Source organism: Cavia porcellus, unplaced genomic scaffold (genome assembly GCF_034190915.1).
Source record: "Cavia porcellus strain 051 isolate PalLab524CR breed Dunkin Hartley unplaced genomic scaffold, mCavPor4.1 scaffold_25, whole genome shotgun sequence".
Taxonomy (NCBI): Eukaryota; Metazoa; Chordata; class Mammalia; order Rodentia; family Caviidae; genus Cavia; species Cavia porcellus.
In genome coordinates, this window is record NW_026947508.1 from 21683677 (window position 1) to 21699628 (window position 15952).

The 15952-nt window shown below is 39.2% G+C and overlaps 1 protein-coding gene across 4 annotated transcripts in view; it reads left to right on the forward strand.

Moving 5' to 3' along the window:
* Nucleotides 1-15952, forward strand: part of Phactr4 (phosphatase and actin regulator 4) — an 82793-nt gene that overhangs the window by 13225 nt on the left and 53616 nt on the right. For all 4 annotated transcript variants that reach the window (XM_013154083.3, XM_063235889.1, XM_013154086.3 and 1 more), the window contains exon 2: nucleotides 8103-8156. In XM_013154083.3, coding sequence (XP_013009537.1) covers nucleotides 8141-8156 — 16 coding nt within the window. In that variant the 5' untranslated portion in view covers nucleotides 8103-8140. The remainder of the gene's footprint in view (nucleotides 1-8102; nucleotides 8157-15952) is intronic.

Sequence of the window (15952 nt, forward strand, 5' to 3'; positions counted from 1 at the left end):
GAGCTGTCCAAGTTGTCTTCTGTAGACTTCACCAAGGCTCTGGTTATCATTAACAAGGGCAGCATTAGAACTACAGATCAAGGCTTGCTTACACTCTCCACCATCCCAGGGTGACCGGAGCCACGGGAGACAGGAGGCCAGACTCGAGCAGGATCAGCTCTCAAACTTTATTGTGTACAGCGAACCGGACCTAATAAGGTCCGCCACCCTCAACGTTGGTTCCTCTTCCGCCCGTTGGGGGCAGGAACAGCCTCTTATAAGGGGAAGCAGTATCCAATCACAGAGAAGCGCGTCTAACAAGCTGATAGGCTAGCGTCACGGGTAACTGGGCAGACATGACAATTTGGCGGGCTTGTTCAGGCCGGGAAGAACCCGGAAGCAGGAAATGGGCACCATCATAGGCGGCTTCCCACACCAGGGCTTGTGCTGGCACATATCTACAATCCTAGCACTCACAGCTTAAGGCAGGAGGACCTCTAATTTGAGTCCAGCTAGGGTAATTTAGTGAGACTCTGTCTCAGAATTTTAAAAGGCTGTGGATATAGCTCAGTGCCAAGGCCTTGGATTCAATCCCTAGAATTGCAAAGAAAGGAATAAAAAGGGATAGAGTCTTGCCTAGGTTGGCCCAAACTCCTGCAGTCCTCTTCCCTTTGCCTCCCAAGGAGCTGGGGCAGCATTATACCTGGTCCTTTAAAAACCAACAGGAAGAATATATGAGGATTAATGAAAAGAAGGGTGGTATCTTTGTACTTGACTCTCTTTCCTTTTTTCCTTTCTTTTTCCCTTTCCTCTTCCTTGTTCTCTTGCCTCTCCTCCTCTTCTTCCTTTCTCTCTTTTTCTCTCTCTCCTCTTTCTCTCTCTCTCTCCCTTTTTCTTTTCTTTTTTCTTTCATGTGTGTTAGTCAGTCTTGGTGTGTTGGCCAGGCAGACCTTCAACTCCTAAATTGAAGTGATCCGCCTATATCAGCCTTCCAATGTATAATTTTAAGTCGGTGATTGTTAGATCTCTCCTTCTATCTAAAAGTAGATTATGTCATGGATAGTTCTACTGTAGTATGTTTGTAGTTCTCCATTGACCATTTCTAACCAGTTCTCAACTATTTTGGAACTCTCAGGAGACAAAAGCAAGTGGCAGTATTATATGAAAAGTGAGGGTACATACTTAATGATGTGACTATTTCCATGCATAATAAATGTCCTGTGAAAGTTGATGTTCTTGCTGTGATAGTTAATGGTATAACACATTCCGAATTTAATCTTATCTGCCAAATATAATACATCTGATTTTTTTTTTTTAAATAGGTACAGTTTAACTGCCTTAACTGTTTGGTTCATTATTCACTGTCAAAAAATATTTTTAAAATTCACAGATTCCCCAAGAGATGGTAGAAGGAAATCCCCCTTATTTGCTATGGTCAGCCTCCCAGCAGATGCTCAGATTTCTGGTTCCCATTTGCTAATGGAGGGGACAAGAGAAGGCGGGTAGGGGAAGTGGGATGTTTGACTCTAGGCCATGTACCAGTAGGTTCAATATTGCTTAGCAGAGAGCAGGCTGGTTGCTTGGTTTCCCAGCTTTGTAAATTCCAACATGGTGTGGATCTCAGAAGACACTGGTGGTTCTCCCCCTGGAGGGGTCGTAGTCTGCCACACTGCAGCCACTTACCAGGAAGGGGAGCTGCTTGCTTGGCTTCTCAGTGTCCTAAGTTTCTACGTGGCACGGATCTCAGGAGACACTGGTGGTTCTTCCCCTGGAAGGGCCGCAGTCTGCCACACCACTGCTGCTTACCAGGGAGGGGAGGTGCTTGCTTGGCTTCCCAACATTCTAAGTTCCAACATGGCGCAGATCTCAGGAGCTGCTGGTGGCTCTCCCCCTGGAAGGGCCACAGTCTGCCACACCACAGCCACTTATCAGGGAGGGGAGGTCCACAACACTTGCTATTATTGGTACCCACTTAATTGATGTAATTTTACTTACATTTTCCATGGTGACTAATGATGTTGAGGATCTTTTCATAGGCTTGTTAATTAATTACATACCTTTGAGAAATGACTGTTCAGATCCTTTTTTTGAATTGTCCAAATTTTAAATTTTTAAATTGGTCCTCCTATCTTATTATGTCACCCAAAGTGATCTCAAACATGTAAGTTTAAGTGATTTTTCTGCCTCAGCTTCCCAAGTGCTGGGACTACAGGGAAACATGCTATGCCCAGTTTAATTAGCAGTGTTTAGATGGTACCACCAGCAGGTTCCATGATCCTGGGCTCTTTCTTGCATGTAATTTACTACCAACTGGTTTCACTGGCATGTCACAGTTTTGTGTGGAGTTATCCTTTGCCGGTAAAGCAAATATTTCCCAAGCTCTCCTATAGTGATGTTTTCTGCATCCACAAGGGCAGGAAAGGTAGGTTTATACCAAAAGTTTGTGGTTGGTTTTTTTTTTTTTTTTTTGGTACCGAGGATCGAACTCATGACCACACACTTGCCAGGCAGGCATTTACACCACTGAGCTAAATCCTTTGCCCATTTTGTTTTGCTTTGAGGCAAGATCTTGCTGTGTAGTTCAGGCTGGTCTTGAAGTCACTGTGTAGTACAGGGTGTCCTCAAATTCATGGTAGTCCTCTTGCCTCAGCCTCCCTAGTTCTCAAAATATTATCTCTGTCAGAACATATTTTTTACCTTTCCAGGGTAGAAGGGTCCAAATGTAATGAAGTCATTGTCAGTAATCAGTTGGCTTCCTTAAAATAGGGTGCCATCTGGGAACTTAATGTTTGTCTATGTTGCTGGCTATTTGGATTCTTTAGTAGCATGGGTAACTAGAGCATCCTTGTAATTGGGAGTTAATGCTCTTGGGCTTATCATAATGTGTGACTCTGGCACCATTGCCATCTTTGTTCATGTGCCCATTTTATCAGCACTGGGAAGGCCATGACTGATGGCTGATGTAAACTGGTTGAGTCTTTCTCTGTCATTCCTCCCCCCGCAAAAAAAACCTAACTGGAAAATAAGCCCTAAAATGATTTTTTTAGGATGCTCATCATATAAACTATCTAAAAATAACCCCAGTTAAAATCATTAGCCAGATGGATATATTTATTGTTTTGTTGCAACACATGATGAACATATTGAATTATAATATTAATATTAACTAGATATAATATTGAAATTAATACTTAAATGATAATATAAATTAAAATTAAACAACTTGTAAATACCCAAGCAAGCAATTTTGGATGGGAGATAAATATCTTTTTTGAGGCAAGGTCTCTCTATGCAGTTCAGGCTGGCCTTGCGCTCTGTTTGTAGTCTAGGCTGGTCTCAAACTCACAACAATCCTCCTGCCTTAGCCTCAGCCTCTTGAGTGCTGGGATTACAGGCCAGCATGCCCAGCCAAATGTCTATAAATAGATCTACTGGGCTGGGGATTTATCTCAGCAACATAACCGCCTGCCTTGCAAGCAGGCAGTCGTGAGTTCTATCCCTGGTACCGATTTTTTAAAAAAATGCTAATTTTATAAATAGATCTACTCTAGTCTAATCGCCGAATGACCAGATTACAAACATAATGCAGAAATAACATGTGTACCTGGTAACAAATGGATGTGGCCTTGTTTGTATGAATCTTCGTGATTCAATATGTTGTGCATTGTAACAGATACTTAATGTACTCATGTGAAATAAAGGAATGTTTTCTGAATTTTGGTGCCTGCCATTTTTCATCATTTTTGTGTGTACCATCATTCTTTTTTGTTTGTTGGTTTAAGAAAGAATCGTGTACATTGCCCATGCAAACTTTGTGATCCTATATTCTTGCCTTAGCCTCACAGAATACTGGATTTATATTTCATCTTTTTTTTTCCCCTTTTTATCAGTACTGGGGATCAAACTCACGACTGCCTGCTTGCAAGGCAGGCACTTATGCTGCTGAGCTAAATCCCCAGCCCCCGAATACTGGATTTATAGATGTGTTGTTATATTGTTGGGTGGGGTTGGGCAGTTTTAGAGGCTTTATTCTACTTAGCTCTCTCCCATATGATAATTCTTATCTCATAGGCCAAGAATGCAAAATAAGAGTTTCGTAAATTTTCATGTTTGTCTTAGTTTTATATTCAAGCCAGTAGGAGGACCTACAGACAGACACTAGGGCTACACTGTGAGCTGAGTGTCAGCAGGACTCAATTTATTTCCTAGTCCTTATAATCTTGTGATGATATTTCCAGGCTCTAGGTATCAGTGCCAGCCAGTCCTCAAAACATTAGTGTTTTTTTCCCAAGTTTATAGTTATCTGAGTGAACAGCTATAGGTAAAGCTACTACATAATTTTTTTTGCTTAGTGTGCCTAGATTGAGAGTGGGTAAGAGGTCCCTGTCTCTTGACAGGGAATCATCACCAAAGCACTGTGGCACTGACAGCCCCTTCAGGGGAGGAAGTAGGAGGTAGTGTGAGTCAAGGCTCCAAGTTCCCCCAGCACATGCTCCATTTTCCTATGAGTCTTTACTTACAGAATTTATAGATAAAATTATAAAAATTTAAAGACTGACACTACAGAGAGTTAAACTCTTAAGTACAAAGAGCTTTTTCCCCCACTAAGTATTGTGAATCAAACCAAAGGATGTTGTACTACTAAAATACATCCCCAGATCATTTTATTTTTTATTTTAGAAGAGTTTCACAAAGTTGCCGGAGCTAACCCCAAACATGAGATCCTTCTGCCTCAGCTTTTTGCTGGCATCTGGTAATGTGCCACCATGCCTGGCCACGGAGACCTTTTGAACACCAAAGTTTTTGTTTTTGTTACCAGGGATCAAACTCATGGCCTTGTACTTGCCAGGCAGGTGCTTGTACTGCTAAGCTAACCTATCAGCCCAGGGCTGTGGATTTCTTAAGAAACTATTATACTTTGATGTTATGGTTTCCTTTCTTGTGGGTACCTGATCTCCTGTCAGTGAGCTGAATCTAAAACTCACCTGGGCTAGAAACTGGCTATAGGATTCTGATTTCTTGTTGGAGCATCCTCGTTTTCACCTTGATTTCTTTTGGTGTTTCAAATACAGTAGTATAGCCTGGTGTGGTGGTGTACACTGTAATCTCAGTACTCAGAAGGCTAAGCCGGATAATCATTGCAAGTTCACAACCAACCTGGGCCACATAGTGAGCTCAAGGCCAACTGAACTGCTTACTGTGACCCTGTCTCAAAAAGACAAAAACAAAAACAAAATAGTAATATGCATTGGGGTGAGGGGAAGTGGGTAGTGCTGAAGTTTGAACTCAGGGTCTCCTATGTGCTAAGCTAAGCACACTCTCTACCAAATGAGCTATATCCCATCCCAGCCTAGAGTAGTACTCTTACTGGCCACTCATCTATTTTGCCTGTAGTGAAGGTTATATTAACCATCTTCATAAACCTGTGAATCTGATCTCTTTGACTGCTACTCTAATTGTGGTAATTGTAGCCACTTGACTTCTTTTTTTTTTTTTTTTTTTTGCCACTTGACTTCTAATAGTTGCATACCAGGACCTTGTCATCTCCTTTTGTTATCACAGATAGATCCAAGCTCATGTATATGGTGAGCAAAGAGTATGCAGTATTCATTTTGTCATCCTGGCACCTTTTTTTGTTTGTGACCTTCAGTTAATGTACTGCTTTTCCCTCGCTACTGGCTGTATGCTTTGCAGTTCTTTGTTTGCCTTACTCAAGAGCTTGGAATCTGTCAGATCTACCATGCTGCAGCACTTTGTTTTAGGGTTGAATCATGGCCATTGCTATCAATCAGCTAAGTTCAGTGAACTGAATTTTGTGACAGTTTTTCCAATGGAGAAAAGTAACTATTAAATTTCCTAATAATGCTGGTTCCCTTCACCAACACATTCTTTATATGTCATCCCCCTTTGTTTCCACGAACATAATTTAATGAATTGCCTGAACAAATGTAATACATCTATTTTTTTAATACATCTATTTCAGGATACCTACATTTCTGATTGTTTAAATCCCTTCTACTTCCCTCTGCCACTATTATTTTGTGTTGCAATTAGTGTAAGCTATCACTCTTCCAGTTTTTATGAACCATCCTCATAAATGTATACCTTCACTGGGGCTGGGGATTTAGCTCAGCTGCATAAGCGCCTGCCTTGAAAGCAGGCAGTCACGGGTTCGATCCCCGGTACCAATAAAAAAGAAAAAGACCAAAAAAAAAAAGATTAACAAATTTATACCTTCACTGAAGTTTTGATCCCTGGGCCTTGCTCGTGCTTAGCAAGCACTCCACGACTGAGCTGCATCCCTACCTATGCTGGGATTCTAGCCAGGGTGTTAAATTCTGTATCCCAAGTAGTTAACCTCTCCTTTTCCCTTGTCAGCCTCCTGAGCATTGGGATTCCAAGTATGTGCCACTAAACCCGGTTTAAAAGTCATGATTCGGGGCTAGGGATTTAGCTCAGCGGCAGAAGCACCTGCCTTGCAGGCGGTTGTAAGTTCGATCCCTGGTACCAGAAAAAAGAAAAAGAAAAAAAAAAAAAAGATACTAAAAGTCATGATTCTACATGTTAGGGATGAGGCTATAACTTTAGTGTAACACATCTCCCTTGACTATGGTTTTGTTTTTGTGGGTTTTTTTTTTGTACTGGGAATCAAACTCATGACCTTGTGCTTGCCAGGCAGGCACTTAAGCTACTAAGCTAAATCCCCAGCCCTTCTCCCTTGATTATGAATCAACTTTTAAATCTGGGTTACACTGATTCTGATCATAAGGTTTTTCTGTTCTCTAAGCCTTTGTGTAAGTTATTAAAGATTCGTTGGGGCTTTCAGATTTGACTTTCAGTGGACTGTTAATCACTTTTATCCTTTTATCTTTTTCTGGAGCATCAATTGAGTTTAACACTTTCAGTTCCATTGTAGTCCGCCCTTCTTCCTGCTGGAGACTGAATCCAGGGCTCTGAGCTAACTCTCTATTCATTCATTCATTTTAATTTTGAGACAGGGTCTTACAAAGTTGCTAAATTGTCCAGGCTGGGTTTGAATTTGAGACCTTCCTGTGTCAGCCTTCCAGAGTACTAGGTTACAGATGTCCATTGTCATTATATTTTTTTCTTTATTTTCGACAGCACCTGTTGCATCTTATCAAGTCACTTATTAGTGTGCATTCTCTTACCCAGATAGATCAGCAGTGATGAAAGATTAGGAATTGGACCAACATTTGTGTCAGGGAAAACTTGCATTACATGTAAAACAAGCTAAGAGGTCTTCATTGCCATCTAGTCTGTTAGTGATTTAACTCCAAAACCCACCTTTCTCCCAGTTTTCTCCAATCACTCAGGGCACTTAGCTGGAGTTTAGTAATCAGGCTGGGGAATGCTAGTTTTTATTGGGGAATGCCCTTCAGATTAAAAGCATAAGAGGGGTAGTAAGCTGAGTTGGGTGGACAACTGTTTTGATTTGGCATGAGAGAGGCTGAATATACTTAAACTTATTTCAAAACTTTTTTTGCTATGTTTTGTTTTCATACTTGAGAATGCTTAAATTTACTGAGCCATCATATCTAAAATAACTTCTGCTTTCCTCAGGCAAGACAAATTCCCTCCTTCAAAGATGTCTTTTATATCCTTTCTTAAATGTTTATGAATTTGTTTTTGTTTTGCATAATAGCTTTTCTTTACACTCTTAACAAATTTAATGTAAGGATTCAGAATGGGAATTGTTTGAAGAAATAGAGAATGATAAATTTTTAAATGAAAATGTCTTAAATGTTTTATGTGAGTATTCTATGTATCTCAACTCTTTTTAGATAGCACTCAATTGGAAATGCTCTTTAATAAGTTGTATATTTCTATAATGTTCCAATTTTAAACTTTAACCAGTGTTACTGAATTGGGCTTTGTTTTGTTTTGTTTGAGACAGGGTTCTGCTTTGTATTTCAGGTTGCTCTTGAACTCACTGTATAGCCCAGGCTGACCTTAAACTCATGAAGAGCCTCTTGCTTCAGCATCCTTCCCAAGTGCTGGGATTACAGACTTGCATAATCATGCCTAGCTCGGCTTATTTTTTAAAAACAAAAAGTGATGGATTTTATGTTTTAACTATAGCATTCACCTTTTTCTCATTTTAGAAACTATATCCCATCTCCCTAAACTGGTTAAATGTGGCATGGAAGATCCATTTGGTGAGTATTACTTCCATTTTTCTTATCGAACATTATTTGTACTTTATGCTTTAACTCCTTTAAAGCTTTGAGAGTAAATTAATTCTTTTCATGTTCAGGATATTACTCTATAGAATGGTGATTCTTAAACATTTTGCTCTTATTAGCCATTTATATTCAAATATAATTGAGATTCACAATGAGCTTTTGTTTGTATGACTTGTATCTATTGATATTCACTGTATTATAAATTAAACCTGAGAAATGTAAGAACTATTAATTCATTTAAAATATCATTAATAAACCCATTATAGATTATGTAAATAAAATTTTAAATGAAAGATAACTCCTAAAGTTAAAAAAAAAAAGAGCAAGAAGAATGGTGTTATTTTATTTTATTTGTTTATGTATATATTTTTGGTACTGGGGATCAAACTCACCACCGCCCGCTTGTGAGGCAGGGAGTTATGCTGCCGAGCTAAATCCCTGGCCAATGGCATTATTTTATATTTTTGCAAATCTATAACTGAAGACAGGTATATTGACATATCTGCTTCTACATTCAGTTTGTATGTTATGATATATTCTGTATAGTTGGGAAGTAACAAGAGTAAAAAGTCAAATAACATCATAATTTTTTTAAAAAAATTGTTCTAATCTTATAGACCTCCTAAAAAGGAATGGGGATTATGAGGGAGATGATTTGAGACTCGCTGCCCTAAAATGTTAGTCAAAGGGCTAGGAATTTAGCTCAGCAACACAAGGGCCTGTCTGGTAAGCATGAGATTGCAAGTTCAATCCTGGTTAGGGGGAGATTTTCCACCTAAAATGTTAATCAAACTAATAAAGCCAAGAATCATTTGGCAAATTAAGATAGAAATTTAGTTTTGTATAGTGATCTTTTAAGTTACCTTTTTTTTTTAATCAATAGTAGGGATTGAACTCATGACCGTCTGCTTGCAAGGCAGGTGCTTATGCCGCTGAGCTAAATCCCCAGCCCCTTAAGTTACTTTTTTTTTGTCTTTTTGAGACAGGGTTTCACTGTGTAGTTCAGACTAACCTTGAACTCACTGTATAGTTCAGGCTGGCCTCAAATTTGCAGTGATCATCTGGCCTTAGCCTCCTGAGTGTTGGGATTAAAGGCGTGCGCTACCATGCTTTGCTATATACTTTTTTTGGTCTTTTTTGTAGGGGGAATCAAACTCTGGACCTTGCACTTGCCAAGCAGGTGTGTGTGCCACTGAGCTATATCCCCCAGCCCTGTATACTTATTTTTGTGTGGAAATTTTTTTCTTATGCTTAAGAAACCAGTGTGGCCTGAACTGCATAGTGAGACCTTATCTCAAAAAAAAAAAAAGAAAAAAGAAACCAAGGTGCTTTGTAGAATTTAGTTATTACTTGATCATGGAAGTTATTATAATTCCAGAGATATTTTGCCTAAGTATCTGTCTACCCATACAAATGGGGATATCCGCATCTGCTTCCGTAATGGTTTAATGTCTGTCTTTTTGACTAAAAAAATCAGATATTGTATATTGAGACTTGTTTTCCTATTGACTCATTTCAAAGTGAGACATCATTCTAGGATATCAGTTTTTTTAAAACCATATTATAAGGTAGTAAAATTACTTGGAAGTACTTTCCATTTAAAAATATACATTATTAGGCAGAATAGTACAGATCTGTAATCTCAGCAGCAGGGAGGCTGAGGCAGGAGGATAGCTGTCAGTTTGGGACCATTGTGGGCTGCATAATGAGTTCAAGGCCAACATGAACTACATACCAAGACTCTGCTCAAAAACAAAAATATACATCACCAAAATATTATAAATAAATAGAAGTGAAATACAATCATAGGCAGTTTTATTTGTTTGATCTCAGCATGCTGAAAGAATTTTTTTGTTTCTTTATAGGAAAAAGTCTTAATCCCTTTTTATGCCATTACAATTTGAGAAAGTTTTATTTGTTTGTTTGTTTTTGGTACTGAGGTTCAAACTCAAAAGACCTTGCACTTGCCAGGCAGGTGCTGTGCCTCTGAGCTATATCCCTGGCCCTGAGAAAGTGTTATTTTTTTTTTTGTTCTTGTCTTTTTGAGACAGGATCTCACTGTGTGGTTCAGGCTGGCCTTGGGATCACTTTGTAGCCCAGGCTGGTCTCGAATTTGCAATAATCCTCCTGCCTCAGCTGGAATTACAGGAGCGTGTCACCAAGCCCAGCTGAGAAAGTATTCTTAAAATGTTACCAGGCTTATTTTCTACTCTTGCATGTTACCATTGATGACTGAGGTTAACCTTTTTTGGACTACTGATACTAGTAATCAGATAGTTCTGAGGAATAGTTTTGTCTTGCTTTAATTAGATTTCTGTTGCAAACCATTCAAGGTCAGAATTTCTCTGATTTCATGACCCTATGTAATACATTAAACTTTTTGGGAGAATGGTACTGCTAAGCTTAAACTTTTGAGTCTCCTTTATCAGTTTACCAGAGTGTTAGGATATCAGATATTCACTATCATGGTAGACTAGGATCCCTTCCCTCAGAGTAATTTGAAGTTTTATATCTAATTCATCAGTGAAAACTTAAGTTTGAACACTAGATGGCAGCCAGTACTTTGTTAATAAATTTATGGTTTTTTTTTTAATCGGTACCAGGGATTGAACTCACGACCACACTCTTGCAAGGCAAGCGCTTATGCCACTGAGTTAAAGCTCCAGTCCAATAAATTTATGGATTCATCATCAGATGAATTCCTTGTTTTGGAATCTTGCTATATACTTCAGGTTGGTCTCAAGTTCACTCTGTAGCCCAGGCTGGTCTCAAATTTGCAATGATTCTCCTGCCTCAGCCTCCTGAGTGCTGGGATTTTAGGTATGCCTATAATCCCATGCCTAATTTCAAATTAATTCTTTTTTTTTTTTTTTTTTTTTGTCTTTTTCCTTTTTATCGGTACTGGGGATCAAACTCACGACTGCCTGCTTCCAAGGCAGGCACTTATGCCGCTGAGCTAAATCCCCAGCCCCTCAAATTAATTCTTAAACAGAGTGTTTATGAAGACTTGGTAAACTGAGTTTATATTAGCTGCCTGGTGACAAATTCTAGAGAATACATTTACATGGTAACAAAGATTTTTATTGGAAACTTAAATTTTCTTTCAGACTTGCCTCATTATCCTACTCTTCTTATATTCACAGGTTGAATATCCTTAATTTGAAATCTGAAATGCGCCAAAGTCTGAAACATTTTAGTGCTAATATAACAAGTAGAAAATCTCACCTGATCTCGTGAAATAGGTTATAGTCAAAACACATACACTCAAAAACATTGTATAAAATTGCCCTCTATCTGCATATGGTACATTTGAAACATGAATTTCATGTTTAGAATTGGGTCTTTTGTTTTGTTTTGTGTTTGTTGGAACAAGGTCTCCCTATATAGTTAAAATAGGCCTTGAATTCATTTTGTAGTCCAGGTTGACCTTGGACTCATGGCAGTGTTCCTGCCTCAGCCTCCCAAGTACTGGGATTACAGTAGAATTGGATTTTTTTTTTTTCCAGACAGGGTTTTACTGCGCAGTTTAGGCTAATTTTGAATTCGCATCCATCCTCCTGCCCCTGCCTCTAGAGTGTTGGGATGACAGATGTGCACCACCACACTCGGCTAGAGTGGAATCTTAACCATAGGTATCTTATTGTTCATTTGCAAATATTCCAAAATATTAAAAAAAGCCAAAATACTTTCAGTACAGGTACTTTAGATAAGGGATCCTCAATCTGCACTTTTTTGTGTTTGTTTTTGTTTTTTGAGACAGGGTCTCACTATGTAGTTCAAGCTATCCTTGAACTCATTATGTAGCCCAGGTATATTTGAATGCATTGCAGTCCTCCTTCATTTCTCCAAATGTATCCCTGTTAAGCAGCCATGACTGTAAGTTTTTGTATATTCATGTACTCAGTTTTACCTCTCAGGCTCCTGAAATGATTCCAGGAATCTCCAAGGATCAGCGGCCCATCATTGACTCAGTTTTTTGATGTTCACAGAGTGCTTTCTATGAAGGCATGAGCAAAGTCAAGACCTAGTCTTGGGAATTGTATTGTGTGGCCGTTCTAGTGTAAGCCAGATGTGAAACATTTAACAGAAATACTGTCAGGGGTAATGGCCACCACTGTTAATTTCTCCTAAGTTGTCCATGACTTACCTACAGCTTTCAGAAATTGGTTAAAGAACTGTTTTGTGAGGTCAAGTGAGCTCATTAGGCAGCCAGGAATGCTGAAAAGAAAGAAATTCATTACTTTTTTTAAATTTAATTCATTAACTTTTTTTTTTTTTGGCGGTACTGGGATTGAACTCATGACTTCATGCTTGCCAGGCAGGCACTTATGCTACTGAGCTAAATCCCCAGCCCAAATTCATTAACTTTTAATCAAGACAAGTTGAAGGCTAGGCTCACTTATGCATTATTTTGTATGTGTGTGTGGTGTGGTATGTGTATGTCTTTGCCTAGAATTATAGCTCAGCCTTTGTTAATTTTGATTTTGAGACAGAGTCTCAAGAAGATGCCCAGGATGGCTTTGAACTTGTGATCCTTCTGCCTGAGCCCCCGAATAGCTGAGATTAAGGTGTGCAACACTGTGACCACCTGTTCCTAGCTTTTAAAACACGATAAACAGAGCTGAGCATGATGGCATGCACTTGTAGTCCCAGCTGTTTGGAGACCCAGTCTGAAGGATCTCTTAAGCCCAGGAGTTTGAGGCCAGCCTAGGTAACATAAGGAAATCCCTATTAAGAAGATCAGTGGTAGCTAAGACAAATGTGATGACAGTCTCTTGACTGGTCAGATAACACTCTGTATGTGTTACACAGCTGCCATCCTGGGGATAGTCCTTCTCTATTCTCTTGGCCACTTTTTGTCCTCTATTTGCACCGATTTCCTGGCTCACATGTGTTCCTCTTAATTGCCAATCATAAGTGCAGCAGCTGTTCCTTGCTTCTCTTTTGTTTTTGTTGTTTTTTAGAGGGGATCTCTCATCGTTGAACTCATGTGGTGCTGGGAATGGAACCCTGGACCTTACCCTTGGTAGACAAGCACTCTACCTTCGATCTGCAACCTCGGCACCAGGGGATCTTTTTACTTGTTTGAATGTTTCTGTTCATAATATCCTTTCATGGCTTCAATAGATTTCCTTTTTCATTTGACTAATTTCTTAAAGTTTCTTTTTTTTTTTTTTTTTTTTTTTTTTTTGTCTTTTTTCATTTTTATCGGTACCAGGGATCGAACTCACGACCACCTGCTTGCAAGGCAGGTGCTTATGCCGCTGAGCTAAATCCCCAGCCCCTAAAGTTTCTATATACTGTCCTAGATTTTTTCTCCTACATTTTTTCTGTATTTGTTTTGATCTTTTTCATGCTAGGACTTGTTTCTAATGTTTGATATAGCTCTCCGGTAATGATGGAGGATCAATGATAGAGTGCTTACCTAGGTTATTGGAGGCCCTGGGTTCCATCCTCAACACCTCACCCCCCAAATAAGTGGAGGTTTAACTGAATAGCCAATTAGAAGCTTTAAAGGAAGCCTGGTTGCCTGTGGGCCTTATTTCCTTATTTAAATGTTAGGGCCCAAAGGGTATTTTTCCATTGTTATATGAACAGTAAGGGGCAAACAAAACTAGGTAACAGGTTGCCTCATTCAGCATTGATTGTCGTACTAAGTTAATTCCCTTCTCTTTTTGGTACTATAACTATTTTTTTATATCTCTCCTAATTGAAAGGCCATTTGTTTTTATTGCTTCTGGAAAAAGACTTCTAGAATTTTTCAAGAGTTGATGTGGGAACTGAGTGTGATAGCACCCATCTGTGATCCCAGCACTCAGGTGACTAAGGCAGGAGGATTACTGTGAGTTCAAGGCCAGCCTGGGCTACATACTAACTGCAAGCCTAGCCTGAACTACAAAGCAAGGCCCTGTCTCAAAATAAACAAACAAGAGTTCGTGTGGGACAGACACCCAAGGTTATGGAGTAGGGAAAGTGATCATAGAGGAATCAAACAGCCGTTACCTTGAATCTCCTTATTTAAGTCCTCTCTGTTCCATCCAGTTTTTTTTTTCTTTTTTCTTTTTTTTTTGGGGGGGGTGGGTACTGGCAAGGGATTGAACCCAGGACCTTGTGCTTAAGGCTAGGTAGGCACTTTGCCTCTGAGCTAAATCCCTGGCCCTCTTCTGTCTAGTTCCAAAGGACCTGGATATAATAAAATGAACATTACTTGCTAACCTATATTGGTGTACATTGCCTCTTAAAAGCAAAAAAGTAATGGCTGCATGAATCCCAGCATTCAGGAGGCTGAAGCAGCAGAATCACCACAAATGCAAGGCCAGCCTGGGCTGCATATTGAGTTCAAAGCCGGTGTGTTGGCACATGTTTATAATACCAGCTAGTATTATAATTGGGAGACAGAGACAGGCAGATGGTTGCAAGTGCAAGACCAACCTGGGCTATAAAGTAAGCTCAAGGCCAACCTGAACTGCATAGTGAAGACTCTCTCAAAAAGACCCCCCCCCCCGCCAAAAAAAAAATCGACTATTTCCACTTCCTTCTTCTTTTCCCTTCTGTTTATCGTCTGATAGCCAGTCTCTTCATAGCATGTCAGAGGAAAAGGAACTAAAACCTTTACTTAACATTTGTTTAAAAGGTTTGAATTATGGGGCTGGGGATTTAGCTCAGCGGCATAAGCGCCTGCTTCCAATCAGGCAGTTGTGAGTTCGATCCCCGGTACCGATAAAAAGGAAAAAGACCAAAAAAACAAAAAAGAAAAAAGAAAAAGTTTAGAGAAAAAAACAAAAAACAAACAAAAAAAAAAGGTTTGAATTAGGACTTACATCTTCTACAAAGTTTTATCATGGTGGAGGTTCTGATATTAATTGCCTTCTCAAAATCATCTGACTAGTTTTATCAAGTTTCTGCATACCCTCCCTTTATAGAAAAGAACATGATTGTTTTTTGGATATGTGTTTGAAGAAATAGTTAATGAAGTATCAATTATTAGTTTGAGTTCAGAACTTAAGGTAACTGCAATGACTATATTCATATACAATAAGTCCCTGACTTATGAACATTTGTGTTACAGACTTTCACAGGTGTGCTTGTATAAAACTCACTTTGTTGGATTCGGAACGAATCTGATTTACATACTTTCTCCTAGAACAGAACTTGTCATAAATTGGGGACTTAGTACACACTGTATCCTGGGAATAGGCTCATAAGGTAATAAGTCCTTTTTTTTTTTTTTTTGGTCTTTTTTTGAGACAGGGACTCTGTGCAATTCAGGCTGGCCTTGTGCTCACTTTGTAGCCCAGGCTGGTCTCGAACTTGCAACAATCCTCCTGCCTTAGCCTCCTGAGTGCTGGGATTACAGGCGTGAGCACCACATCTGGCTATTTAATAACTTCTTTTTTTTTTGTCTTTTTCGTTTTTATTGGTACCAGGGATCGAACTCACAACTGCCTGCTTGCAAGGCAGGCACTTATGCCACTGAGCTAAATCCCCAGCTCCTTTAATAACTTCTTTTGATTAAAATTATATCACTTAGATAATATCAAAAGCCATTTGTTAAGGTAATAAATAACTTATTATTTATTTCTACATAAATTTATTACTTCCTACATAAATAAATTCAGTTATTTTATTATTCTATGTCTGAATTTATTATGAAGTGTGTGTGTGTGTGTGTGCGCGCGCGCACGCGCGTGCTAGCTGTTAAGGAGCCATGCTCAAATCTAATACTCTTCAAAGTTTACAAGAGTAACTTTTTTGATGTTATACCACTT